The sequence below is a fragment of the Thamnophis elegans genome, chromosome 2, assembly GCF_009769535.1.
Source record: "Thamnophis elegans isolate rThaEle1 chromosome 2, rThaEle1.pri, whole genome shotgun sequence".
NCBI lineage: Eukaryota > Metazoa > Chordata > Lepidosauria > Squamata > Colubridae > Thamnophis > Thamnophis elegans.
The window spans coordinates 154,000,667-154,027,624 of NC_045542.1; the positions used below are offsets into that span (position 1 = coordinate 154,000,667).

Below are 26,958 nucleotides of genomic sequence, written 5' to 3' on the forward strand. Positions count from 1 at the left end.
TTATTTTAGAGTTACAACCCCCGATATGCCCAAATATGGGAGTAAGTTCACTGCTTCCATTCTCTGTCCATCACCTCGTCACAAGAGACCATCCAGACAGAAACCCAATATTTTTTTTTACTGTTGCCTTTGTTACAACATATCTATCTATCCATCCATCCATCCATCCATCCATCCATCCATCCATCTATATCTATGTCTGTCTGCCTGTCTGCCTGCCTCCTGCCTGCCATCTATCCATCCATCCATCCATCCATCCATCCATCCATCCATCTATCTATCTATCTATCTATCTATATCTCTCCATTCCATCCATCCATCCATCCATCCATCCATCCATCCATCCATCCATCCATCCATCCATCCATCCATCTATCTATCTATCTATCTATCTATCTACTTGATTTAAAATATATAACTTGATATGAATTATAGGTGATGACTGTGGAAGGTATGCAAAGTTTTTTTTGTAACCAATTGACACACTTTCTATAATTTGTAAATGGAAGATGGTTTTGTGGTGTTTTTGTGTTTTTGTCTGTGTTTATTCAAAAATAAAAAAATTCTTTAAAAAATAAAAAAGAAAGTAAAAACAATACCTCTCTAAAAGAGGTTGAACAGTTTGGGAAAAAAGAGCAATGGGATTTTTTCATTGAAAAAATGGAAGTACTTTATATGTCTTAGTGTCTGTCCAGATGTTTCACTCATTTATTTTGTGAATATAATAATTTAATTTTATGCATAGGAAATTGCTCCTTTCAATGCTTTGTCTCTTTATTTTTAGGACATTGGAAGCTTCTTGAAGAAGTAAGTAAATCCACCCTTTTCTTTACAGTCTCAGATCAGCAGCTCCTGCAGCAGTTTTCCTATTTTGGAAAGTTCTGTTTGTATTTAGCAGTATTTGAATGTAAAGACAACATACTGTATTTCAGGGCCTTTTAGATATTTCCTCAGATAACTTTCAACACAATATAATTAGCAGTATTTGATATGGTGAATTGTTATAGTCCGTCACACACTCAGCCAGATGTTTAGATTGAATTTGGCCATTTTATCCACTTATTGAGTCTTCCCAAGAAGAGACAGATGTTTGATGGTTTTCTCAGAATTTTTTCTTCTTCTCCATTTTAAGTATACTTTCACATAATGGTTATTCTTCTTTACATTTATCATTCTTATACATTTATTATTTCATTTAATAGGTTATAATATACGATTTGGGTTGCTTTATTTACCATCCCTTCCTCCTGTTGTAACACCACCTTATTCCCTTTCTTTTCTCCCTCCCTCCCTTCTCTACTTTCTTCCTTCTTCTTCTTACCCTTCCTTCTTCCCTTACCTTTCTCCTACTCTTCCTGCTCCCATTCCTACCCTCTCCTTCTCTTCCTCTCTCTTCCACCCTCCTCTCCTTACCTCTTTCTTCTTATCCCCATCCTCCTTTCATTCTCTCCTCCTCTCTCTCTCTTTTCTATTATTATAGATGTCTCTTTCAGATCTGTTTTTGTTTCCTTGGGATGGTATTTCCGCAAACCCAAATATAATTTGATATCATTTCTTATTTCCTTATCTTCATTAATGTATTCTAACTATATTCCCTCCCCCCTTTATATCTCGCTTCTGGATATATACTTATATATTTAATATTTTCTTTTCTATTTAGATGTTTGATGGTTTTAAAAGTATCATTGTAGGATGTAAGCTCTTTCAAGTAATGCAACTATCATAAATTCATCCCATTTGCCAAGTACCCAAATTGCGATTACAGGGACACTGTGATAGACGTTAAGTGCAAAAATGGTTGTAAGTCAGTTTCTTGAGAGCTGTTGTAACTGGTTGCTAACTAATAGACATAAATTGAAGTTTACTTGTTACTGTATTCGTCTCTATTCAATTTCATTGGATTACCTTTAATCCATCAAGACCAGTTTGAATGTTATATCCATCTTCTAAATGATTATCTACCTCACCCACCTTAGTCATTAGTTGTCAGTCATTTGGTAAGATGTAACCCAATTTTTTTGGCCAAGTGATTCACAATAATTTTCAAGAGTGGGGCCCATATTTGAATAGCTAGCCAGAGAAATGACTGAAGCCTGGGAAACAGGAGTGATGTCAACAGGAGTGATGATTTACCACCAGATTACCAGGAGCCAAGGAATTAGCAACACAAGAAAACAACAATCAATGAACTGGCCATCTACACTCCACTTAACAACTAAAAGCTACACACAACCAGGCATCACAAAGCTTCTTCCATTGGCAAGATGATAAATGATGTTCTTTTGTCTTGGCAGGTACCAGGCTAAGAAAACGTATGAGAATCCGGTGGATTTACCTGAAGACCTGAAGTGGATAATCTGGAATCACAGTGATACCACTGTGTTTCTGAAAAGTACCATAAAAAAATTTAGAGGTAAAAAAACAGCCATCAAGGTTTTACACTGGATGACATTTTGATCCCGGAGCATCCAAGAAAGATTCTGGGTTGATGTCATGTGGATCAAAGAGGGATCAATTCCAGGATCAGTGGAAGAGACACCCTCATTTCTCTGTGGACAGGCCTTGTGTCTTTCCAAGAGGGGGGAACAGGGGCTTTCTGGTTTCTCCCATTAAAGATGGGCTACCTAAAATACAGCTACTCATAATCAACCATTTACAGATAGTCCTTGACTTACTACAGCTCACAGTCATCATTCAGTTATAATGGCACTGAAAAAAGGTGATTTATGACCGTTTTTCACACTTATGACTATTGTAGCATCCCCACAATCACATGATTCTCCGAAGTAGCCTCTGGAAGGAGTCACTGATGGGTTATTCTCACGTCCAATTTGTCCAGAGACTGAGGTTAAAGTTGAGGCCACTTCCCTCTACTTCCTCTGCATGGCTCCAGTTTAATCTCAGTCTCGGCCCATAAGAGTACTGTTTTTGCATGGCTCTTCTGATTTAACTTTTGAGTGAGAATTTTTTCCTATCCTGACTTCTCCCATCTCTTCTCCTATCGTCTCCCTTGTGTGTTTTGCTGCCAGGCATAAGCAGGGCTTTGCCAAGGGCTTTCAAGCCTCCAAGGCCATTGGCAGCCATTCCATTGGGGGTTGCTGGAGCTCTGCAAGTCGCGGAGGTGCGTGCAAGGCAGAGCTCCTGTTTTTTCGGACCGCGTGGTTGACGGCCATTTTGGAGAGGCGGAGAGCAGGCTCTCGTGTCTGGAGCGCAAGGATCATTGCTCCTCTATATTCGCCAAAGGCACTGTTTCAGGGCCACTGTGAGTGCTGGAGGGGCACAGGAGGCAAAATTCCTCCGTGAATCAGGGACAGTCTCCTGCTGCGCATCCCAGTATTGGGGTCCAAGCTGTGGATCAGCAATGCCATCTTGGCCACATATGGGAGGCATAGTTCCGTAGGCCCACCATAGTTCCGTGGGCCCGCATCCATGCCAGGGAGCTGCAGTGGCACCAGAGGGATGGGACCAGTGATGCAACCTTCAAAATCCCGTGCCACCCCAGGTTCAACTGTCTTCATTGGTGGACACACCATCCGATTATTAAGAGGTTTCTTCAGGGGGCAGCTAATCTTCGGCCTCCTGTGGTTAATCGGTTCCCCACTTGAGACCTGCCCACGGTCCTTCAGATGCTGATTGAGGCACCTTTCAAGCCTTTGAAGATGGTGAGCCTTCAGTTTCTCACCCTTAAGGCAGTTTTCCTGGTGGCAATTACATCCGCCAGGCGCATTTCTGAGCTTGGCGCTCTGTCCTCTAGGGCTGACCTGTGCATATTTCATGACAACAGGGTCATTCTTAGGCGTGACCCTTCCTTCCTGTCCAAGATTAACTCTCTCTTCCATAAGGCTCCAGAGGTAGTTCTCCCGGATTTCTGTCCAGCGTCAACCAGGGAGAGGGAATGTTCCTGGCATTGCCTGGATGTAAGAAGGGCGCTGTGTATCTGAAACGCACAGCCTCTTTCCGGAGGTCGGAGGCGATCTTCGTCTCCTTCCAGCCCTCTACCCTAGGGACAAGGGTGTCCCCAGCTACTATCGGCAGGTAGATTAGATTGGCCATCACTAGGGCGTATGAGGCTCGCAGGCTTCCAATGCCGGCTGGCATCATGGCACATTCCACCAGGAGTGCAGCCACGTCTGCAGCCTGGTCGACTCAGGCGCCCATTGAGGATATTTGTAGGGCAGCCACCTGGGCTTCGCCCTCACCTTTCATCAGGCATCACCAGCTGGATGCTTATGCTTCAGCTGAGGCTTCTTTTGGTAGGAGGGTTCTGCAGGGAGTGCTGGACACTCAAGTGGCTCAGGCCCAGTGATTCCCTCCCATCGACATCAAGCTTTGGTATGTTCCATCAGTGACTCCTCCCACAAGCTACTTCGGAGAATGTCAGTTGGTCTTACCTGAACTGCATTTCTCGAAGTCCTGCGGGAGGAATCACTTTCCACCCTAGTTGAGGCGCTTGCCAGTGTAAGGGGTCCTGAGCAAGGTTTTTATTGGCTGCTGGGTCAGTCAGGGTCCTGGGTTGGGGTGTTGTCTTTCTTTTACCCTTCCTTCCCAGGTTCTTCTTTGGAACATTGACCTTCGATTAAACTGGAGCCATGTAGAGGAAGTAGAGGGGAGTGGCCTCAACTTTAACCTCGGTCTCTGGGCAGATTGAACATGAGAATATCCCATCAGTGGGACTTCGAGAAATGAAAGTTCAGGCAATTATTCACTTACTAAATTTCTCACATAGCAACATAAATTGTGGGCTCTGTTGTCATTGTAAGACTACCTGTGTTCTTTGTATCCCAAATCCATATGCACTGATGACTGGGGAAGCAGAATAAGGCTTCACTAAGTAGAATAGAATAGATGCAGGTAGTTCTTGACTTACAACCTCAGTTGAGCTGAAAATTTATGTTACTAAGCAAGGGAAGCAAGTTAAGTGACCTTTTTTTGCCAGAATTATTCAGAAAATCATAATTGTTGTGAATCGTGGTTGATAAATGAATCTGGCTTCATGCATTGGTTTTGCCTGTCAGAAGCTCCCCAGGGAGGTTGAAGAGGACAATCCCAGAACCATCAGATGCTGCAACCATGGTAAATACAAGCTGGTTCCCAGTGCCTGAATTTTGATCACGTGACTGGGGAGGCTGCAACAGTCGTAAGTGTGAGAACCAGTCATAAATCAGCTTTGTCAGTGTTGCTGTAACTTCACTACACAAATAGTTGAGAACTACATGTATACGGAATATATAGTAGAATATATTAATACCTGATGGAATATATATAGCCAACAATGGCATTTTGGCTTGTGGCTTTCCATATTCCTTATTTCCTGATTTGAGTCCAAGGAAAGCAAACCAGGGTATCTGAAGGGAGGCCCTTCTGTTGCTCCAATTCCATTGATGACATGCTGAATTCCTCCCTTTTCTTCCCCAGATACTCTGGAAAGTGGACTTCAACTACACGAAGGTAAATATGAGTTGTAGGAATTGCTATTTTAAGCTCTGATGCCAGTAACTTTAAGAGAAATATGATAGAGTAACCAAAAAGAAAAATACAGGTTTAGATAATATATAAGACTATGATGATCCAGTAAACTTTAATGATTTTATGAACTATTACCATGATGGTGAACCTATGGCATGCGTGCCACAGGTGGCATGCGTAGCCATTTCTGAGAGCACGCAAGGCGTTGCCCGGTCAGCTCCAGCCTGCATGTGTGCACTGGCCAGCTGATTTTCAGCCGTTTTTTGCCCTCCCCAGGCCTTTCCTGAAGCCTGCGCAGGGCAAAAAATGGCCCAATGGGCCTCCCGCAATTCCAGAGGCTTCAGTGAGGCATATGCACATGTGTGCACAGGTGGGGGGTATTTGTGCATACATGCGTGGGGGGGAGGGCATTGCATTATGGGTGTGGTTAGCCATCATTGAACTATTACTTGCCATTTAAATGTACAATATGAGCTAATGCAGTGGAGACAAATTCATTGTGTGTCTGATGCACACTTGGCCAAATAAAACTGTTGTTCTGTTCTGTTCTACTCCTCTATTCCTCCTCCGCTCTGTTCCACACATAATCTAGAAAACTGAAGTAAATCTTCAGGTGTGGAATGAAATATCTGGACAAATGGGAAAACATGGCCTGGGACTGAAAGGAATATTGAATTCCTACCAAGCTAATAACATCCTGTTGATTTTACTGCCTGAAGCTTTTATTCTCCTTCCTCCCTCACTCCCTCCCTCCCCTTCCCTTCCCTTTACAGTGAATGTAACTCTGGATCCATACACAGCCAATCCTGACCGCCTTGATGTCTCCAAAGATCAAAAAAGTGTCAGAGGAGTTGAGCCAGTTAAAGAAAACAATCGTTTCTCAGACCGCAACAGATTTGTATATAATCCTTGTGTCCTTGGCTGTCAGATGTTCTCAACAGGGAGACATTTCTGGGAAGTTATTGTAGGAGATAGAGGAGGATGGGGTGTAGGGGTTGCCAACAAGCCAGTGAACTTAACAAATGTTGATGAGCAGACCAGGCGGTGGGAGTTTTGGAAATGTGGAGGGAAACACACGGCCGCCTCTCCATCAGAATGCTATGACCTGTTCCTGAGTGAGGAGCCCAAGAGGATCCGCGTCTCTCTCAACTGCGAAGGGGGACAAGTGAGTTTTTTTGATGCCAGCACAGCAACTCTTCTCCATACATTCTCAGACGCTTCCTTGGTTGGGGAGACCCTTCTGCCCTATTTCTGTTTGCCTCTTGGTGCCTGCGTGACACTCCCCTAAAAGAAGGAACCTCCATAGACAAAACTTTGGAAAAATCCCTATTTGCCAAGCGGGGATCTCTGAAAGCCCTTAAAGCAGAGTTTCCTTAGCTATTTGCTACTTCAGCCTCCTTTATTCTTCTGACCCTGACACTGATCACTCAATCAGCCAATGAAGGAATAACTTGATCATCATTTCTATTTCTCTGCATAAAAAAACCAAGGTGTCCTAGGAGCTTTATAGGCTTTAGCATCGTGTATCAGCATTAAAGATATAAGCCTGTCAATCATGATTTTATATGTCTGTCACAGCTCTCCATCCCATTTATGGATCATGCTTGTTTGTTTCATGTTTGTTGCAATCAATGATTGTGTAGGTGCCCATAACTTGGTATATTCTGTAATCTTTCCCTTCGTTTTTTCTTTCCTTCCCCCCTTTTAGCCAGTTTCCTTTTGACACATAATTGTCATGATCCAACAAACCCTAGCAGGGCTTCAGCAAGTATTACTCTCAGTATAAGCTTTATAGCCTCACAGGTTTATTTATTTATTTTTTACAAATCCTAGTTCTTTTTCTATCTTTTTATACTTACGTAAGTTATCTAAAATAATTATAGGTGAATCATGGATTGTGTCTGATCACACTTGGCCCAATAAAGCTGTTGTTCTGCTGTATTCCGTTTTATTCTACTCGACTCTATTTTGCTCCTCCACTGTGTTCTGTTCTATGCAAAATCTAGAAAACTGAAGTAAATCTTGGTGTACAATGAAATATCTGGAGAAATGGGAAAATATGGCCTGGGACTGAAAGGAACATTGAATTCCTAGCAAGCTAATAACATCCTCTTGATTTTACTTCCTGACCATAAGTTGGTGACCATAAGTTCTTGAGAGACGAGGTCTTTGGGAGCAGAGAAATTAGGTCCTTTCGGTCAAAGCAAATAGCAAGGTTGGAGCATCAAGGTTTCCTCCACCATGTGGGCCATCAGACTGATGAAAGCAGATGTTTCCTGTGCAAGATCTTCCCTTTTGTACATGCCTGTGATACCCTGACGGTCACAGAGAAAAGGGCTGAGCTTCCTCACATTCCAACATGTGTCCAAAGTTCCCTCGGGGGATCCTTCTGACTCTTGCCAGTTGAGAATTGAAACATGGCAGCCTCTTGCTCTGCCTTATTAATGAGTCCCTCTAGAGAGTCCCTGTTCAAGCTTGGCTGTCTCACCAAATCACTGAAAGCAAAGTAAATCATTCTTCACTCCCAATCCCATTAATCTCATCTGCAAGAATGGAGCTAAAGAGAATTGTGCAGGGAGGCTGGAAGAGGAGGAGCACAATGAAGCGTTTGAAGGACTTAGCTAGGGGTCTTCAACCTTTGGCCACTGTAAGACGTGTGGACTTCAGTTCCCAGAATTCCCCATCCAACATGGCGGAGCTGGAGGGCAATCAGCAGAGGGGAGGCCACATGGGAGGCTAGAGACCAGGGGAATTGACCAGTGGAGCCAAGAGACTAAGAGCTGAACAGAGGGGCCAAGAGCGGTAGAGGTAATGAACGGATGTTGAAGGGGTGCAGCTTAGTGGTAACTGAAGGGGAGTCAGATAGACTGGAAGATGGGGAAGGTAACCTAAGTGAATGGAACAAGAAGGCCAGAGGGGTGCCAAACAGCTCGGAGGTTAACAGAGGAAAAACATAGTGGGGGAGTTCTTGGAGGAAAGGGAGCAGAGGGGACCTGGAGACTAGCAGCCCCATCGGGGGAATTCTGGGAGTTGAAGTCCACAAGTCTAACAGTTGCCAAAGTTGGAGGACTCTTGACCAGACAATGGCTTAGGTGTTGTTTAAAAAAACAATGAGTCTTTCAGTCCTCGAGGGGCTGTTTGGAAGCTGAACCCCATTCATACAAGAGGCCGTAGAGTTAAATATGCTGGGGATAAAGACACACACAAGGCCTGAAGCTGAAAGTATTGTTCTACTTTAGAGTGACATTATTAGTTTTATGCTGTTTGAAATTAAACAAATCAGTGATTATTCAGTGTAACAACAGAAAAAGAAGATGAAGAAGACAATAGACAAAAACAAGACATGCCTTCTGTTATCAAGATAGGAGATGTGAGCACTATGGGGACTAAATGTGTCACTTGGCTCAAGCCAAAATTGAAATAGAATTGTTAATGGAATTATAAAAATGAAATACATCATTAAATAAATACATTATTTGACAATAACACTCTTTTTTCTTCTTGCTTTAAGCCACTATGACTTTTACTAACTAAAAAAACCAAGCCAATCTAGTGTGGTTATTATGAAATCAAGCTTGAAACCATGAGTTCTAATCCTGACTTAGGCCCAAAGCCAGCTAGGCGACTTTAGGACCTGTTACTCTCACTCAGCCCCAGGAAGCAGGCAATGGGAAGCCACTCCTGACTTTTTACCAAGAAAATTGCAGGGAGATATATCCAAATGTCAGGGGTCAACAATCAGAGGGACCCCAAAAATGACCTTGATATTGAGATGGGAGTCAGATTCAGCTTGATCTAGTAGTTAAGGCACCAGGCTAGGAAGAGGAAGACTGTGAGTTCAAGACCCGCCTTAGTCATGAAAACCAGCTGGGTGACTTTGAGCTAGTTATTCTCTCTCAGTCCAAACCCACCTCACAGGATTGTTGTGGGGAAAAGAGAGGAGGAGGAGGAGAAAGATGTGTTGCATGTGTTTGCCACCTTGAATTATTAGTAAAAAGGATGAAGACAGGATACACAAATAGATACGGTAGGTAGGTAGGTAGGTAGGTAGGTAGGTAGGTAGGTAGGTAGGTAGATAGATAAGATAGATAGATAGATAGATAGATAGATAGATAGATAGATAGATAGATAGATAGATAGATAGATAGATAGATAGATAGATAGATAGATAGATGATAGCACTACCCTTGAAAGGGCTGCTGGATTTGGTGTTCTCGCTCTCTTGATATGATGCCAGTCCACGCTGGTTCCTCACTCAGGGACCTCTACTGGCCTGGATCATATAGTGTGGTGGTCAGTCTTCTCAGCTGTTGGGTCACATAATGAGATGGTATTCATCCCTTCTCCCTCCCTCCCTCCCCCCCTCTCTCTTGAATTGCCTGCTGGCCTCTCCTTCCACCGCCTCTCTTCCTTCATGGATTCTCCTGCCTGCCCCACAGAAGCCTCTCCTCTCCCCCTTCTCTCCCTCTGGCTTGCCCGACAGAAGCCTCTCCTATGGTCCCTATTGCCTTCACTCCCTCTCCCTTTCCCTGGGCCTCTTTCTCCATTTCCCCCTTAAGCCCTTTTCCTATCCTCTCAGGCCTCCTTTTCCCCAGGCATCCCTTCCTATCCTAAAACAGGACTGTTGTGGGGGAAATAGGAGGAAGAAGATGTGTTGGGTATGTTTGCTACCTTGTGTTATTAGTAAAAAGGAGAAAGGCAGGATACAAAATTAACTCTGATATGGTGACTTTGAATGCTAACAGCAGCTCTCTGGAACATCTCAAAGAATCTCAATAACTGAAGATTGAGGAGCTGCTGTTGGCAAAGGTGCTGGTGAATAATCCATTATTATTATTATATATACTTTATTCATAAAACATGAAACTCAGCCAACTGAACATTCAAAAATGTATCACAAATAGCATTGACTGGTGCTAATGGTTGATACGGGTTGCATTATTATTATTATTATTATTATTATTATTATTATACAATTGTATCACAGCGGCCAGTTGTTTCGCCGGATTTGGCATTGGTTACTAGTCGGGCCCCACCCAGGGGCCTAGGACGTTGTAACATATTTTCGTAATATGCGTGCAGATCCAAGCAATGCGGCTTTTTGCATTTGACTGATGGTGATTTTGTCAATTTTTAACTGTTTTAAATGTAATTCCAGTGCTTTTGGTATAGCACCCAATGTGCCAATTACCACTGGAATTATCACTGCTGGTTTGTGCCATAGTCGTTGAATTTCGATTTTTAAGTCCTGGTATTTTGCGATTTTTTCATGTTCCTTCTCGGCGACCCTGCTATCACCTGGTATTATTATTATTATTATTATTATTATTATTATTATTATTATTATTATATCATTATGAAGCCTCAATACCTCATTACTTCATTACCTCAAGACATATATCATTAATTAATAGATTAATTAATAGTCTACAATAATTGATTTATCTACTAACTGGTGTAGCAATTATCTAATTAATAGATTGCTTGACTTGATAACTGACATTGATTCACTGATTACTGATATATTGATTAATATAATTGATTGTGATTGATTAATTGTATAGCAGTTTTAATTGATTCGTTTAACTGATTAGAGAGATTTTAATCACTGTTTTATTGTATAACTGTAATTACTGAGATTAGTGCAGCATTGATTAATTAGTTGCCTGACTATCATATTGAATAGTTAGTGCTATTGATTAGTGTGGCATCGATTACCAGCTAATAAGAGATAAATTAATCCATACCAACAAATAACAGATTAACTAATTCAACTCCAAAAACCAACAAATAATAAGTAGCCAACTACACATCTACACAACAAATCTACCATGCCAGGCAAAACCTCCAAACACTCCACCACCAAACACCCACAAGAGAAAGATATCTTTACCAACAACAACCCATTTGACACCTGTGCATGCTATGAATGCAATGACACTACCAATAAAGATGAGGAATTCAAGAAATGCAGCCTATGTAACAAGCATGCCCACCACACCTGCTTGAGATTAAACAAACAGGCAGCCTACAAACAACACCTACAGTTCCTCATTTCTGAACCCAACAATTTCATTGCCCTGCCTGATAGGGTCGAAAACATAGAATAACCATTAAAACACAACAAACATCCCTGCACACAATTGTAGTAGAATTAAGAGACAATCAAGCCAAGCGATGCAATATAGGAAAAGTTTATTGAATGCGCAGGTTCAAACATGCCAAACAAGCACAAACGTTTGAACCCCGAAAGGTTCCTAAAGACATACATTTATAGTGCAAATTACGTAAACATCTGTAGAGGCAGTATCTAAGCATATAAGGTAATAAGAGGAACCAAAAATGTCTATGCCAGATGGCTAACAGTTACTATTCCAAAAATATATCCATGGTCAGCACATTATAGATCATGCGTGACATATAGGGAGGCTTAGAGAAGCAAAACAAGAAACATCTTGCAGAATAACAGGAAACTCCCTGTCTGGGTTTGCTTGTTCCCAGATGCATAAAAATACTTACTGACACTTCAGCAACTGTTTTCTACTAATGATGCAAAACCTCGACTCTGATCAGAATATTTGATATTGAATATTGACTATATAACTTTGGCTATAATTAGATCTATCAGACTACCTTACAATAGAAGCATGTCTAGAAGCACGATCAGTACAATGTTTAGAAGCTCGTTTTACATCTTTTGGGAAAAGAAATTACAGCACAGAAAAGTGAATATTCAACAACTCAAAATCCTATCCCAATTCAACAACCACTTCCACAACCACAACCAATTCCACAACCACTGCCACAACCATAGCCACAAATAACCACCAACCAAACAAATAACATCTTTTTACTCATCAAAGATGCCATTGAATGAGAACAAAAACATCCCAATGCTATTTTATTTGGTCTGGAGGACACCAATGAAACAGGATATTACAAAAATACGCAATATCATCAGCAACTGTCAGACACCAACCATCCCCCCTGAGGGAATCATCAATGTTACAAACAACACTAGACTCAACAACTGCCTAGATCTTCTTCAATAGTTTTGAGGCAGAGTGGAAAAACACTATAAAATGCAGACGTTAATTTGCTTATATGTTGCAACTTGCTTATAGGAAAGAGACCTTGCTTAATGTAACCAATAATAAACTATGTACTAGATAATTCCTGTAACCGGACATATGGCATGTGCAAGGGATGTGGACAGAAAGTAACAGATGGTGTATATGGAGCTAAGGTAGTCTGATAGACCTAACTATGGCCAAAGTTATATAGTCAATATTCAATATCAAATATTCTGATCAGAGTCGAGGTTTTGCATCATTAGTAGAAAACAGTTGCTGAAGTGTCAGTAAGTATTTTTATGCATCTGGGAACAAGCAAACCCAGACAGGGAGTTTCCTGTTATTCTGCAAGATGTTTCTTGTTTTGCTTCTCTAAGCCTCCCTATATGTCACGCATGATCTATAATGTGCTGACCATGGATATATTTTTGGAATAGTAACTGTTAGCCATCTGGCATAGACATTTTTGGTTCCTCTTATTACCTTATATGCTTAGATACTGCCTCTACAGATGTTTACGTAATTTGCACTATAAATGTATGTCTTTAAGAACCTTTCGGGGTTCAAACGTTTGTGCTTGTTTGGCATGTTTGAACCTGCGCATTCAATAAACTTTTCCTATATTGCATCGCTTGGCTTGATTGTATCTTAATTCTACTACAGAGCTGTAGCAAATTCATCAGTTATTGAACTTCTCTGTGGTTGGACTTCTCCTTTCCCTATGATTTGCACTGATAAAAAGCTAACGAAGCATAACGCCCAGGTGGTGCTGGCTTTGCGAAATATATAAAAGTAATACCGTGGCCGTAGCCCGAGGTTCAGAATTTCTCCTATTAATGCTCTGAACCGTTGCGCAAATAAACCTGAGTTCTCCAACCCTTCGTGGTTTTGTGTCCTGAATTGGTAATGAGATTGGCTGCAACAGTTTAAACTCAATCTCCTCAGGGACCCCTTGTGACTAAGAAAGTCTCCCCCAAAAGACCTTCATAAAAGGGTCTATAAAATATTCTCCACCCACCTGATCCCCCTATTCCGAGATAGGTTCCCCTTCTGTCCTAGGTTGGCCCGAGACTATTAATTACTCTTTGTATTGATGAAAAAAATGTCCTTCTGCGTTCGGCTCCAAGTGGGGAAAAAGACACTGGAGACATGGAGGCTGCTTGGAAAGATGGTTTTAATGGTGGACAGGACCACATGGCTTGAGCTCTGAACAGAAAAGGTGATCACATGCTTCAATGTTGGTGGAGAAAAGAGAAGGAAGGACTGAGATGCTGAGTCCCTGGTTTTATGCCCTCTCTGGCCTTTGATCTTGAGCTTTTATTCTGATTGGTTGTCAGACTCCCATGGGGCCATGCAGGGGCAACTCTCTAGGCTGCGTTTTGAATCCAGGTTTGGTTGAGTTCTCAGATGCCATGTGGTCAGTTGGGGCCAATACTATCATGCTTTCCTGTAGCTGAAGTGGAGAAGTCTTTATTATGTAAAGTAGACTAGCTTGGCCTTCTTAATGGCCCATTGACAAAGTGGGCAGGAAGCTACAGGGAGCTATTCTGTCTTTTAAAACATGTTTCTTCCTTTTCATATCTGTATTCTGCCTTTTCAACATTTCCTATGATATTTCATTTTTCTGGGAGAGGGCTTGTGATAACTTCCTACAGTATCCATCTTTTGCCTGAAGGGTTAGGGTTAGAAGTTAGAGAAAGGATTATATTTTCTACATTCCCCTTCATCTGTGAGTCATTCTATCAATTGTAGCATTGGATTTGGGCTTGTATGAAGGCTTTATCTCAGTTTCTTCCATGCCAACTTTACTCCATTTCATCCCATAAGTGTTTTTCTTCTTCCAAGTTTTCTAAAAAGCATTTTCCCCTTTAACAAGCTGGTTGGCTCAATCATAATAGAGCTGGAATGGACCTTGGAGGTCTTCTAGTCTAGCCTCCGGCTCAAACAGGAGACTCTATATACCATTTGAAATCCACAAGTCATAAAGGGGCCAAGGTTCCCCACCTCTTCTTTAGCAGAATGTGTGGATCAATAATTGATGGGGGAGGGGTGAGGGGTGGGGTGGGGGAATCCCAGGAATTTTGGCTTCTCTCCAGTTTTTAAAAACCCTTTTCTTCTCTTTAAGAAGATGCTGGGATCAATTGTAATCGATCAGGGGTTCGTCCCAGGGACATTTGCTTCTCTCAAGTTTTCAAAACAATTTTCCCTTTAAAGAGCTGGTTGGGCCAATAATAACTGATCAGGGGTCCGTCCTGTGAATTTTTGCTCCTCCCCAATTTGTTCTTTTTAAAATACTGTAGTTTTTTTTTTTAAGCCAGCGAAGATGACCACAACAGAAACAACCAATCATCTCGGTTTCCCGCTTGGGCAGATCCCAAAGACGGTCACCTGATTTAGAGGAAAAGAAGCGAAATTTAAGTTTCTCTTGCCTTTTCCAGCGGAGGGGGCGACGATGGCGGCTGGAGCGCCCTTGCAGGATTTGGTGGAAGAAGCTACTTGCTCCATTTGCCTGGACTTTTTCCAGGATCCCGTGCTCATCCCGGAGTGCGGCCACAACTTCTGCCGGGACTGCCTGACCCGCAGTTGCGGGGCGTCCTGCCCCCATTGCAGAAAGGCCTTTAGTCTCCGCAGCCTCCTCCCCAACAGGCAGCTGGCGCGGATGGCTGAAGTGGCCAGGCGATGCGGAGGCCATTCGGAGGAAGAAGGAGGGAGCTTCTGCCCGAAGCACCGGGAGCTCAAGCTCTTTTGTAAGGACCACGAGACCCTCATCTGCATGGTCTGCGACCGATCCAAAGAGCACAGGGGCCACTGGGTGATCCTTGAGGAGCAGGCTTTCCAGGAATACAAGGTAGGACTCAGCCAGGAGGAATCGCTGCGGAGGATCATCCAGATCCTCGGTCTTCCTGACCATCCTGAGATCACTTTACTTGCTTTCTCCATTGTTTGATTTAGCCTGGTGCAGATACCAATAAGATCGAGACTGGAAAGGTGGTGCAAGGAACTTTTCTTGAAGTACTTCAAAAGGGTCTCACCAGCTAAAGGAGCAAAGACCCTGAGACAAATACAAATACCAGATCAAGGAAGTTAACACCCTAAGAATCACTCATTGATTCCTTGACACTTGTTTCTTTTGATCTCTTCTTCTGGCCCACTTTACCCTCCTCCTTCATAAATAGCATATTTAGTGCTAATTAGCTTTATTATCAAAAATGCTGTGCGTTTTATTATTATAATAAGCTAGAAGTTACCAAAGTTTATGTCTATATATGCCTTAGCATCCCTCTAACCTGAGTCCTTCTAACTTACCTGGAATTTTCTTGTTGCTAGCTAGTAGTGTGCCATTATTCCTTACCGTCCTGTGCAACTTTCTGCCTAGGCCATTCCTTCAACAAACTTCTCCAATTCCAGCCTGACATCTTCCCTTCCTGCTTTATCCTTTGTGGCTACAATCTTTATGAAGACAGATTTACCATAGTCCTCCACTTACAACCATTTGTTTAGTGACTGTTCAAAGTTACCACAGCATTGAAAAAAGTGATCATTGCAGCATTCCGTGGTCACATGATCAAAATTTGGGTGTTTGCCAATTGTCATGCATTTATGAGGATTAAATATATCCATGATGCCAAACCTATGGCAGGCCTGCCAGATGTGGTAGGTAGAGCCCCCTCTGCTGGAATGAGCGCCAGCACCCCAGGTCAGATCTCCATGGCGTTTCTTTCGTGAGCTTCTGTTTCCCTGCAAACGACGAAAGAGAAGGTCATAAAAGACAAAGATCATCCCTCTTGCCACCCTGTCGCTGTTGGGATGCCCCACCTCCCGCTGGCCTTCCGGTATCTGCTGCACATGTGCACACGTCCGTGAATGCGCACATTCGTGCATCTCCATGCAATCACATGTTCACACGAACCTTTCAGTTCGGGCATGTGCGTACGCGCAGTTTCGGCACTTGGAGTCTAAAGGTTTCGTCATCACTGGAATATATCTTCTAACTAGGTCTTCTCTCCGATGTAATTCTCAACTCAAAACCTGTATTTTCTCTTCAGATGAAGGTTGGGAATTGCCTGAAGGCTCAGAAGGAGCAGAAAGAAAAAATAGCTACATACAAAAGAGACACAGAGAAAAAACTGCAGGAGATGCTTGTAAGTATGGATCCAACAGTGGGGAGCTTCTGAGCTAATAGGAAGGAGAATCCTATCTGCTATCTTTAATAATAGGCAGCCTGTTTGTAAGTACAAGTTAAAGGAAATTCAAGATAAAGACTGTGTTAGGGCAGAGAACTTGGCCTTAACCTGGGGACTGAGATGTCACCATTGCCTGAATGAGTCACAGTTGGGTTAAGTGCACCTATCCCATGAGCCATGTTTTATGCAATGGGTTTAGTCTGCTTAATAAATTAATGCAAACCATATTTCATCTTATTGAAAAAACTGTGAACTGAAACATTTTTCTGCCTCCTCGATTGGAATCCCAGATTGTCAAGAAAATTTTAATGAAAGATCATTTAAACTGGACCCTGGTTTTTTTTTTTTTTAAGAAACCTTTCTTCTCTGTGCTTTTTAATATCAAAAGGAGTTTTTTTTTCTCCTTAGGAAATTCTCCCACCTCACTTTTGGATTCTTCAAGGAATCTGTTTAATTATTGTAACAATAAAAATAAAAATAATTAAGTAAAATAAGTAAAATAAAATAAAAACAACACCTTTTGCCTTTTATCTTTCTTGTTCTAGGACCTCATCAAAGAAGAGAAAGAAAATGTAGTGGCTGAATTCAGAGAGCTACAACTCTGGTTAGAAGGACAGGAGAATCTTCTATTGAGTGAAATGGAAGAAACGGAGAAGGAGATTATGGCAAGAAAGGAGGAGGGTTTGGCCACGCACATGGAGGAACTCTGCTCTCTTGACCATCTCATCCAGGAGATAGAAGAGAAGCTTCAGCAGCCAGCCAGCAAACTCTTACAGGTCAGGCAGGAAGTGGAGATCATAGAATTCTAGGGCTGGAAGGGACCTTGGAGGTCTTCTCTGCCCAAGGCATGAGTCCTTATACAGTCACAAAAACATGGTTGTCCAAACTGTTATTGGAATCCTGCAGTGATGGAGCACCCAAAACTCAGGGAGGGAAGCTGTTTCACTGATAAATACTTCTCAGGAAACTTTTCCTTATTCCAGAAGTGGTATTCTGCCGGTTCTCCCTAGTTCGGGTAAACCGGTAGTGGTGGCGGTGGGAGGCTCCCCCCACCCATCCAGATGTAATCATAGATGCTCTACGCATGCGCAGAAGCACCGCACATGAGCAAAGTGAGCACACGCTCCTGGTTCCAAAGCAGTAGTGAGGATTAGAGCATTTCATGCCTGGTTGGCTCTCCTTGTGATAAGCTTCCATCATTTGCCCTCAGGGACTACAGGGAGTAAATCAATGCCCTTTTCCCTATGAGAGCCCTTCAAGTATTGTAAGATGACTGTCATGTCTCCCCTAAGCCTTCTCTTTGTTAGGTTAAGCATACAGAGTTCCCTTATCCATTCATTGCATGGTTTGGCCTCCAGAGCCCTTATCATCTTTACTGCTCCTCTCTGCATTCTTTAGCCTCTCCACAGAGTATTCTTTTTGACTCTGTCCTTTTCCCCCCTTTTTCATAAATTTTGTCAAAATTATAATAGTGAAAAGTACAAATGGAAATAGAGAAAACCAGGAAATGGAGAAGGCTAAGAATGGGAAATAAGTGTAGGATAAAGGGGAAAAAAAACCATTGTCTTTCAACCTTTTTCTGCACAATAGAATAGAAAATAAAATTAAAGCCTCAACTCTTAGTTTTGAATATTCAGTAATTACTAGCCATGTCTAAAAACAGATTAGTCTAATAAGGAAAATCAAGCATCAAGAGTTCATTTTTTTTAATCTCAGGCACAAAGTTTAGAAGCTGCTTCTAAGTAGAAATAATGGGTCATATCTAATTAAAGCAGTCAATTTTGTCATTTTTTTCTAGCCCCATCTCTTTTTCCATCCATTCTTCTCTTGTGGAGATTGATATATCTTTCCATGTCTGCATGTAGGATTCTGGCTGCACTCGACCAAGTTCAAAATCTTTTTTTCAACTCCTCATTTAGAAATCTTTTTGACTCTTTCTATGGAAAGAAACGGTCACTAAATGAACTACTTAGTCAAGGACTACCTGTAAAGGCTAATGTTAGAGATACATAATGTAATACAGAAAAAGCAGGCTATGTGAGAAGCAAGAATTCAAAGTACTTGTCACTGTCTCTGTATATTCTTCACAAATGTAAAAATGCCTGCTTAGGGTTCCTATCCCCTATTAGGGGATGTGGTGGTGGGTGTTCTTTGTGGGGTCTCCCCCTCCTCTTAATCTCCAGGGCTAGGAGAAATCCTACACTGATGACACAAGTGGTTATAAAACAAAGTATTATAACCGCCTGGATTTCCCAAAGTGCCTTGATTCTGGAAGCATAAATGCAGGGGATTTTTTTTATCCTATTGATGCACTATTTTGTTTTTCCAATATTGTAATTGTGTTGGATTCAACTGGGGTATAACTTTTGTTAGACAAGAAAACAAAAACAATACCTCTCCAAATGAGGTTGGACAGTTTGGGAAAAAAGAGCAATGGCACTTTTTCATTGAAAAAAAATGGAAGTAGTTTATGTGTCTGTTAGTGTCTGCTTTTCCAGATGTTTCACTCATTTATTTTGTGAATGTAAGATTTTAATTTTATGCATAGGAAATAGCTCCTTTCAATGCTTTGTCTCTTTATTTTTCAGAACATTGGAGGCATCTTGAAGAAGTAAGTAAATCCACTCTTTTCTTTACAGTCTCAGAGATCAGCAGCTCCTCTGGCAGTTTTCCTATTTTGAAAAGTTCTGTTTTTATTTAGCAGTATTTGGATGTAAAGGTTACGTAATGTGTTATCAGGGCTTTTTAGATATTTCCTCAAACAACCTCAGATAACAGGATAATTAGCAATATTTGATATAATCAATTATTATGGTTGATTGCATAGTCAACCAGATGTTTAGATTGAATTTGACATTTTATCCACCTATTGAGTCCTTCCCAAGAAGAGACAGATGTTTGATGGTTTAAAAGTATCATTGCTCTTCCAAGTAATGCAACTATCATAAATCCATCACGTTTGCCAAGCACCCGAATTGTGATTACAGGGACACTGTGACAGATGTTAAATAGTTGTAAGTCAATTTCTTGAGAGCCATTGTAGCTGGTTGCTAACTAATAGTCATAAATTGAAGGTTACTTGTAACTGCATTTGTCTCTATTCAATTTCATTGCATTACCTTTAATCCATCAAGATCAGTTTGAACATTATATCCATCTTCTAAATGATTATTTACCTCACCCCTATTAGTCATCAGTCATTTGGTAAGATACAACCCATTTTTTTGGCCAAGAGATTCACAAGAATTTTCCAGAGCGGGGAGCCCCAAACTGAAACTGGGTTACTATGGGGCCCACAGTTGAATAGCTAGCCAGAGAAATGTGAAGCCTGGGAAACAAGGGCCTTTGTCGGTCAACACGAGTGTTGATTTACCAGCAGTTTACCAGGAGCCAAGGACGGGGAAACATAAAACGACATTCAATGAGCTGGTCATCTACACCCCCACTTAACAACTAAAAGCTACACACAACCAGGCATCACAAAGCTTCTTCCTGTCAGGCCTACAGCCATATTTCTTTCTGGATCTTTGGCCTGCCACACTTTCTATTATTTTACTATGCTGTTTATAATGGGGGGAAAGTAAGGAGTAAAATGCTATGTAGCCAAAATAAAATTCCTTTCTAGAATCCAAGGTCATCCTTTATCTCTATACCACTTCACCTGACCGGAACTGGATGGGTGGAACTGCCAGCCTGGCAGTGGAAGATTGGACCGTGTGATGGACTTGTGGGTGGGTGGGTGGGGGGAAGGTCATGAACTTTCAACTGGGTGGGGAAAACCCAGGCAGCTCAGATTTGGGTTTTCCCAGATGTACCAACATGACTCTCTTAATAAATTGTAGCTTTGAGCAATTCTTTGCTTTGGACTCTGATTTAACTTTGGATGTTATTTGGAACCCTGACACTTCCATTGGCAGGATGATAAATGATGTTTTTTTTTGTCTTGCCAGTTACCAGGCTAAGGAAACATATGAGAATCCGGTGGATTTACCTGAAGACCCGAAGTGGAATATCAGGGATTACAGTGATATCACTGTGTTTCTGAAAAGTGCCATGAAAAAATTTAGAGGTAAAAAACAGCCATCGAGGTTTTACACTGGATGACATTTTGATCCCAGAGCCTCCATGAGAGATTCTGGGTCGATGTCACGTGGATCAAAGAGGGATCAATTCCAGAATCAGTGGAAGAGACACCCTCATTTCTCTGTGGAAAGGCCTTGCGTCTTGGCACCAAGAGGGGGAACAGGGGCTTTCTGGTTTCTCCCATTAATGATGGGCTGCCTAAAATACAGGAACCATTAGCTACTCATAATTGACCATTTGCAGGTAGCCCTTGACTTACTACAGCTCACAGTGATCGTTCAGTTATAATGGCACTGAAAAAAAGTGACTTATGACCATTTTTCACGCTTACGACCATTGTATCATCCCCACAACCACATGATTTACTTTTGGAAGCTTGTCAATTTATGACGGTTGCAGTGATCATCTCTTGTGACCTTCTGACAAGCAAAGTCAATGGGGAAGCCAGCTTCATTTAACAACCGGGTTACCAATTTAACAACTGCAGTCATTCACTTACCAAATTTCTCATGTAGCAACATAAATTCTGGGCTCTGTTGTCATTGTAAGACTACCTGTGTTCTTTGTATCCCAAATCCACATGCACTGATGACTGGGGAAGCAGAATAAGGTTCCACTAAGTAGAATGGAATAGATGCAGGTAGTTCTTGGCTTATGACCTCAGTTGAGCTGAAAATGTCTGTTACTAAGCAAGGGAAGCAAGTTAAGTGACCTTTTTTGCCTTGGTCTGCAACAGTCGTAAGTGTGAGAATCGCTCATAAATCACCTTTGTCAGTGCCGCTGTAACTTCACTAAACAAATACTGTAGTTGTAAGTCAAGAACTACGTATATACGGAATATATAGTAGAATATATTTATACCCGATGGAATATATATAGCCAACAATGACATTTTGGCTTGTGGCTTTCCATATTCCTTATTTCCTGATTTGAGTCCAAGGAAAGCAAACCAGGGTATGTGAAGGGAGGCCCTTCTGTTGCTCCAATTCCAGTGATGAGATGCTGAATTCCTCCCTTTTCTTCCCCAGATACTCTGGAAAGTGGACTTCAACAACGGGAAGGTAAATATGAGTTATAGGAATTGCAATTGTTTGCCATTTTAATTTCTGATGCCAGTAACTTTAAGAGAAACATCATAGATTAACAACAAAAGAAAAATATAGGATTAGATACTATATAAGACAACGATGATCCAGTAAACTTTAATGATTTTATGATTTATGAACTATTACTTGCCATTGATATATACAACATAAGGAAATGCAGAGGAGACAAATTCCTTGTGTGTCTGGTCACACTTGGCCAAATAAAGCTTTTTCTGTTCTATTCTGTTCTGTTCTACTCCCCTACTTTTTTTTTTTTTTTTTTTTTTTTTTTTGTTGTTGTTGTTGGGATTTATATGCCGCCCTTTTCCCTGAGGGGACTCAGGGCGGCTTACAACCACAGGGGAGGGGGGTGCAAGGTCAGAAACAGACAATATGTGCACAAAGAAAAAATAATAAAACACAACTTTCATTCAGCAATCAAACACTCGGGCGGGTAATTGGAACCTATCCCCAGGCCTGCAGGGAGAGCCAGATCTTGAGGGCTGCGCGGAAGGTCTGGATAGTGGTGAGGGTACGGATCTCCATGGGGAGCTCGTTCCACAGGGTCGGGGCAGCAACAGAAAAGGCTCTCCTCCGTGTGGTCGCCAGTCGACATTGACTGGCAGATGGGATTCGGAGGAGGCCCAATCTGTGCGATCTAATTGGTCGATTTAGGGAGGTAATCGGCAGAAGGCGGTCTCTCAAGTACCCAGATCCACTACCATGGAGTGCTTTAAAGATGGTCATCAGTATCCTGAAGCGCACCCGGAGACCAACAGGTAGCCAGTGCAGCTCGCGGAGGACAGGTGTAACGTGGGCGAACCGCGGTGCGCCCACTATCACTCGCGCGGCTGCATTTTGGACTAGCTGTAGTCGCCGGATGCACCTCAGGGGCAACCCCATGTAGAGCCCATTGCAGTATTCCAGTCTAGAGATCACAAGGGCTCGAGTGACTGTTGTGAGAGCCCCCCGGTCTAGGTAGGGCCGCAACTGGCTACTTCTACTCCACTCTACTTCATTCTGTTTTGTTCCGTTCTATACATAATCTAGAAAACTGAAGTCAATCTTTGTGTAGAATGAAATATCTGGACAAATGGAAAAATATAACCTGGGACTGAAAGGAATATTGAGTTCCTACCAAGCTAATAACATTCTCTTGATTTTACTGCCTGACCAAAGGTTGGTGAGAGACCAGGTCTTTGGGAGCAGAGAAATTAGGCCCTTTGAGTCAAAACACATAGCAAGGTTGGAGCATCAGGGTTGCCTCCACATTGAGGCCCATCAGACTGATGAAAGCAGAGGTTTCCTGTGCAACATCTTCCCCTTTTGTACATGCCTGTGACACCCTGATGGTCACAGAGAAAAGGGCTCAGCATCCTCAGATTCCAACATGTGTCCTAAGTTCCCTCTGGGGGATCCTTCTGACTCTGCCAGTTCAGAATTGAAACATGGCAGCCTCTTGCTCTGCCTGATCTTCTGGATTAATGCTCCAGGTAGAGTCCCTGTTCAAAGCCAACCACTCTTCACTCCCAATCCCATTAATCTCATCTGCAAGATGGAAGCTAAAGACATTGTGCAGGGAGGCTGGAAGAGTTGGAGCACTATGAAGTCTTTGAAAGACTTAGGCAGGTCTCTTTTTTTTTTTTTTAAATATAATTTTTATTAAACATTATTACCTTTAAAAAACAGGAAGAAAAATACAACGACATAAATACAACGACATAAGCAAAACAAATCATACATAACAATATAAAGTAAAACATACATATACAAATGCTGTTTTAAACATACAACCCCCCCTCCCCCCCCACGGTGACAGTCATTCACAGCCCAGTTTTTTCTTTCTATCCTCATTATTAGGTCTCTACGCCACATCTTCTCATTGCAAGATTCAGGGATCTATTACGGTACCTATGTTAACTTTCCCCATTTTAAGTCCCTGCTGTTCTCCTAGTCGCCCACATATACCATAGGTTCCAGCTAAGATAATGTTCTGTTTCTCCTTTGTCCCTCAGCCAACCCGTCATTCTGTCCATTTCTGCACATTCGTAGATCTTTTTAACTATAGCATCTTCCGACGGTATAGTGGTGGATTTCCAAAATTGTGCATAGGTTATTCTTGCGGCCACAATTATATGCAGGCTCAAATGCCATATTGAACTGCTTATGTTATCTGGTTTGGTGCTTAGTAACAAGTTCTCAGGTCTCCATTCAATGTTTGCCCCGGTAACCTCTTTTAACCATTTTTTAATCCTTTTCCAATATTTCGTGGCCTCAGTACAGGACCACCAAATATGATAGAATGTGCCATCCTTTCTTCCACATTTCCAACACAATGGAGATAACCCAGGAAACATCTTGGCTAACCTCGTTGGGGGGAAGTGCCACCTATAAACCATGTTGTATATGTTTTCTTTGAATGCAGTAGATGTTGTAAGTTTAATGGTCTTACTCCATAGATCCCACCATTTGCCCATTTCAATTTCATAACCTAGGTTTCTCTCCCATACTATTAGAAGGCTTTTGTCCATCTCTTCATTAGTATCTTGGCAGGTCAAAAATTGGTAGATCTTCGATAACATTTTCTTGTCTCCACCAAACAAGATCTTATCTAGCCCCTGAGGGTTTGGGTAGATCCCGAAACGTGCCTTATCACTTTTAAACCTGTTTCTAACCTGTAAATAGCTGAGGCTCTTATTTTTCTCCTTCCTTCCTCCCTTCCCTTCCCCCTTACAGTGAATGTAATTCTGGATCCAGACACAGCCCATCCCAACTGGCTTGACATCTCCGAAGATCGAAAAAGGGTCAAAGGACTTAAACCAATTAAAGAAATAAATGCTGTCCCAAACAGCAAGAGATTTGTATATAATCCTTATGTCCTTGGATGTCAGAGGTTCTCATCAGGACAACATTTCTGGGAAGTAATTGTAGGAGATAGAGGAGGATGGGGTATAGGAGTTGCCAACAAACCATTGAACTTAACAGATATTGATGACCAGACCAGGCGCTGGCAGATTGGGAAATGGGGAGGGAAATACAAGGCCATCTCTCCGTCAAGACGCTCTGACCTGGTCCTGACCGAGGAGCCCATGAGCATCCGCATCTGTCTCAACTGCAAAGAGGGGCAAGTGAGCTTTTTTGATGCCAGAACAGCAGTTCTGCTCCATACATTCTCAGACTTGGTTGGGGAGATCTTTCTGCCCTGTTTCTATTTGGATGGTGGTGCCTGCCTGACACTCCCCTCAAAGAAGGGACGTCCATAGGCAAAACTTGGAAAAATCCCTATTTGCCAAGCGATGATCTCTGGAAGCCTTTAAAGCAACAGTTCCTTAGCTTCATGCTAATTCAGCTTCCTTGATTGTGTATTCTATGCCGCACTGAGTTGCTTGCAGTTGTCTAGCATTGGAAATTGAAGGAATGGGTCAGTCAGTCAGTCAGTCAGTCTAAAACAGGAGGTGTCCAATGAAAGCTTGATAGGCTGTAATGTCCTTTCTTCCGGTTTATCAATATTAAAGATGGCTTATCTTACAGCCGAACCCATAAATCATGGGTTTTAGATGCCCATCAGGGGTCTCCTGCCCATTTATGTACCATGCTTGTTTGTTTCATGCTTAGTTGCAATCAGTGATTGTGTAGGTTCCCATTATTCAATATATTCTGTAATCCTTCCCTGCTTTTTTTCTTCCCTCTCTGCTTTTTTTCTGTTTTATTTTAAATATACACATAATTTTTATAATCTCAACAACCCTAGCGGGGCTTCAGAAAGTACAGCCTCATGGTTGTTGTTTTTTTTTACAAATCTTATTACTGTTTGTCTCTTTTTATACTTATCTAAGTTATCTACAGGACTCGGATAACTCATTGTAAGAGTGATTGTAATTTTATAGATGTCTCATGGGCTGTAGTTCCTTCCTTTGCAATTTTATATCAATAAATGTATTTTTACCTTATTTTATTTGCCAATATGAGATTTTATTTCTACTTTAGAGTGGCGTTATTTGTTTTATACTGTTTGAAATCAAACAAATCAGTGATTATTCAGCATAATACTGTACATACATAGAAAGAAGACACACAGAAGACAGTAGACAAAAACAAAACGTACCATCTGTTATCAAGATATGAGGTGTGAGCAGTATGTAGACTAAATGTTTCATCTGATCAAGCCAAAATTGAATTGTTAATAGAATTGTAAAAATGGAATTCTGTTCTGACCCCCCCTTCTCCGTCCAGGAATGAAAGCCCAAAGCCACGTAACTCAAAAGGTTTCTTTTAATCAGTCCAAACTCCTGTTGGCTGCAAGCCCAAATAACAAAGATAATAGCTCTGGCAAAAGTCCTATAACTCATAACAAAATGCAAACCCGGCTTCTCTTATCTCAAAACCACTTATCCAGGTTGGCTTCTCTCGGGTTGTGAACGCGAACAAGACCCAACACCAGAACAGGAACGGAATGTTGACTTCTGCAACTAGGGCGTGGCACCTGCAGTCTCTTTTATCAGCAGGAGGGGATCTTGATCAGCCTCAGCTGTTTGCAATCACCTCCTGTAGTTACTCCTTTGTTCTTTACACTGAGTAGACCTACGCCTGCATGCATCCTGATACAACTCCCAGATGCTTTCAGGAACATTCCCTTTGATCCAATGCTCTGCCGCCACCTGGTGGCCAGCCAGTCTCTCCTCGCCCTGCTCGGAGTTGACACCCTGTCCAGGGTCCTCCACCTCCTCCAAGGCCAACTCATAAGACCCCTCGCTGTCTGAGTCTGACGGCAGCTCTAATGGCTCCTGCCGGGCCACAACATAATTCATTATTAATTAAATACATTACCTGACAAGATGCCGAATAACACTCTTTTTCCTTCTTGCTTTAAGCCACTCTGACTCTTATTGAGTAGCCAATCTAGTGTGGTGGTTAAGAAATCAAGCTAGAAACCATGAGTTCCAATCCTGCCTTAGGCCCAAAGCCAGCTAGGCGACCTTAATTTGAATTTGAATTTGAATTTATTAAAATTTATAGGCCGCCCTTTTCCCTGAGGGGACTCAGGGCGGCTTACAATCACAAGGGAGG

The 26,958-nt window shown here is 42.0% G+C and overlaps 2 protein-coding genes across 4 annotated transcripts in view; both read left to right on the forward strand.

The window, feature by feature from the left end:
- LOC116503742 (E3 ubiquitin-protein ligase TRIM11-like) overlaps nt 1-7,407 on the forward strand; it is a 48,316-nt gene extending 40,909 nt beyond the window's left edge. For 2 of the 3 annotated variants that reach the window (XM_032210332.1, XM_032210334.1), the window contains exon 7: nt 6,240-7,407. In XM_032210332.1, coding sequence (XP_032066223.1) covers nt 6,240-6,754 — 515 coding nt within the window. In that variant the 3' untranslated portion in view covers nt 6,755-7,407. Of the gene's footprint in view, nt 1-784; nt 808-2,294; nt 2,414-5,415; nt 5,449-6,239 lie in introns of all 3 variants that reach the window. The other variant, XM_032210335.1, reaches the window with a different exon arrangement.
- A 7,483-nt stretch (nt 7,408-14,890) lies between these two features.
- LOC116503747 (E3 ubiquitin-protein ligase TRIM39-like) lies at nt 14,891-25,841 on the forward strand. Its single transcript, XM_032210345.1, has 7 exons — nt 14,891-15,387; nt 16,586-16,681; nt 17,269-17,499; nt 19,312-19,334; nt 20,674-20,792; nt 21,835-21,867; nt 24,628-25,841. The coding sequence occupies exons 1-7, from the start codon at nt 14,992-14,994 to the stop codon at nt 25,152-25,154; spliced, it is 1,425 nt and encodes a 474-aa protein (XP_032066236.1). The 5' UTR covers nt 14,891-14,991; the 3' UTR covers nt 25,155-25,841.
- The last annotated feature ends 1,117 nt before the right edge of the window (nt 25,842-26,958 follow it).